The 1687-nt window shown below is 36.9% G+C and overlaps 1 protein-coding gene across 1 annotated transcript; it reads right to left on the bottom strand.

Moving 5' to 3' along the window:
- Positions 1-910: 910 nt before the first annotated feature.
- Positions 911-1261, bottom strand: LOC145643074 (uncharacterized). The gene has a single exon (XM_081694238.1). The coding sequence runs from the start codon at positions 1259-1261 to the stop codon at positions 911-913; it is 351 nt and encodes a 116-aa protein (XP_081550364.1).
- Between the last annotated feature and the right edge of the window lie 426 nt (positions 1262-1687).

A 1687-nucleotide genomic window follows, 5' to 3' on the forward strand; every position in this document is an offset into this window, starting at 1 on the left:
CCGCATATAAAAACCAAACCGGGCCTTGTTTAGTTTTTTGGCCATAACTTCCTCATTATTCATCGGAATTGGGCTAATAATATATCGTTGGAAAGGTCTTTTAAAGATCTATCAAAATACACTATTATTGGACCATTATCATGGACCAAAATAAACTGGAATGCATGTTTTTCATAAATAAGGTAAGAAAAGAAATATTTTCAAAAACAGAAAGAAGATATATTTTAATAAAAACATCCTCATCACTAGACTTTTTACACTTTCTCTTTGTTCGATAATCAAATGACGTGAAAGGTATTCATCACTGGGTTTGGTTTTGGGAAGACATAAATGGGTGTCTACATATGTCAAACACACCCTTATGATTTTTTTGTTTGTGTTGCCTTGACATTCATAGTTTATACTCTTGTGAGCCAGGAGTATTTTTTTACCGTACACAGTTTATACTATTGCGGCCTAGGAGTTTTCTTTATGTTTTTTTTGTCGTACACATTTTAAACTCTTGCGAGCCAGGAGTAGTATAATGATGATGATTTTTTTTATGTGGCCGCACTTGATTTTTTTATCTTTCAAGATCAAGCCAACGTAGTTCAAACAATGCATTTTTTTAATTTTCTTTTTATTTTTTGGTTAGCAGTTTATTCTTTTACTTAGGAATGTACAAGTCTTTCACTTCATGAATAGTAACGCTTTAAAAACTTGCCATTAATTGGACGTACGCGTAATCCCTCAGCATCGACAATTTTGTATGCTCCATTAGTGTAGACTTCTCGTACCACATAAGGACCATCCCATTTTGATGTGAACTTATTTCCAGTTTTGTGCGAAGTAATGATAGGCATTCTCACTGCCTGGACCATGTCTCCCACTTGAAAAGAACGAGGTTGAACCTTTTTATTGAATGTGCGTGTCATGCGAGCTTGATAGCATTGCAATTTTTGTTGATCTTGTAATCTTTTCTCATCAAGCGCTTCAAGTTCAGCCAATCAAGATTGTCATTTTCATCACTAGTTAAACCCTCTTGAATAGCAATTTTTAGTGATGAAGTTTGAACTTTTAAGGGTTGGACAACCTCAACACCATACACCAACGCATATGGGGTAGATTGTGTTGCGTTCTTGTATGTTTTCCTATATGCCCAAAGTGCTTCCCCTATCTTTTCATGCCAGTCACGCTTAGACTTTGCAATGTCCGAGCTAATTAAACTACAAAGCGTTTTGTTAAATGCTTCAGCTAGACCATTTGCAGGAGCATTGTACATGGATGACTTATGTTGCGTGAACTAGAACTTTTGGCAAAGGCTATCCATCAAGTTGTTGAAAAATGGCTTTCCATTATCAACGACGATTCTTTGAGGTATTCCATACCTGTAAATGATATGGGTGCGAATGAAATCGACAACATTTTCCTTTTTTACCTCATGAAGGGGAATAGCTCCAGCCCACTTAGAAAAGTAATCAGTGGCAGCCAGTATATAAGCGTGACCTCCAGATGACTTTGGTGTGATCGACCAACACGTCAAGACCCCATCCTTCAAATGACAATGATGTCACAGTTGGATGTAGTGGTTCTGGAGGTTGGTGAATGAAGTTTGCATGAAATTGACATGCTTCACACTTTTTAATGAACTCCATGCATTCTTGAACCATTGAGGGCCAATAATACCCTGCACTTTGGATACGATCAT

Source organism: Chenopodium album, chromosome 8 (genome assembly GCF_948465745.1).
Source record: "Chenopodium album chromosome 8, dcCheAlbu1.1, whole genome shotgun sequence".
Lineage (NCBI taxonomy): Eukaryota > Viridiplantae > Streptophyta > Magnoliopsida > Caryophyllales > Amaranthaceae > Chenopodium > Chenopodium album.

Excerpts from the sequence above, each read along its gene's own strand:
- LOC145643074 (XM_081694238.1), bottom strand. The coding sequence starts at position 1,261 with ATGTACAATGCTCCTGCAAATGGTCTAGCTGAAGCATTTAACAAAACG.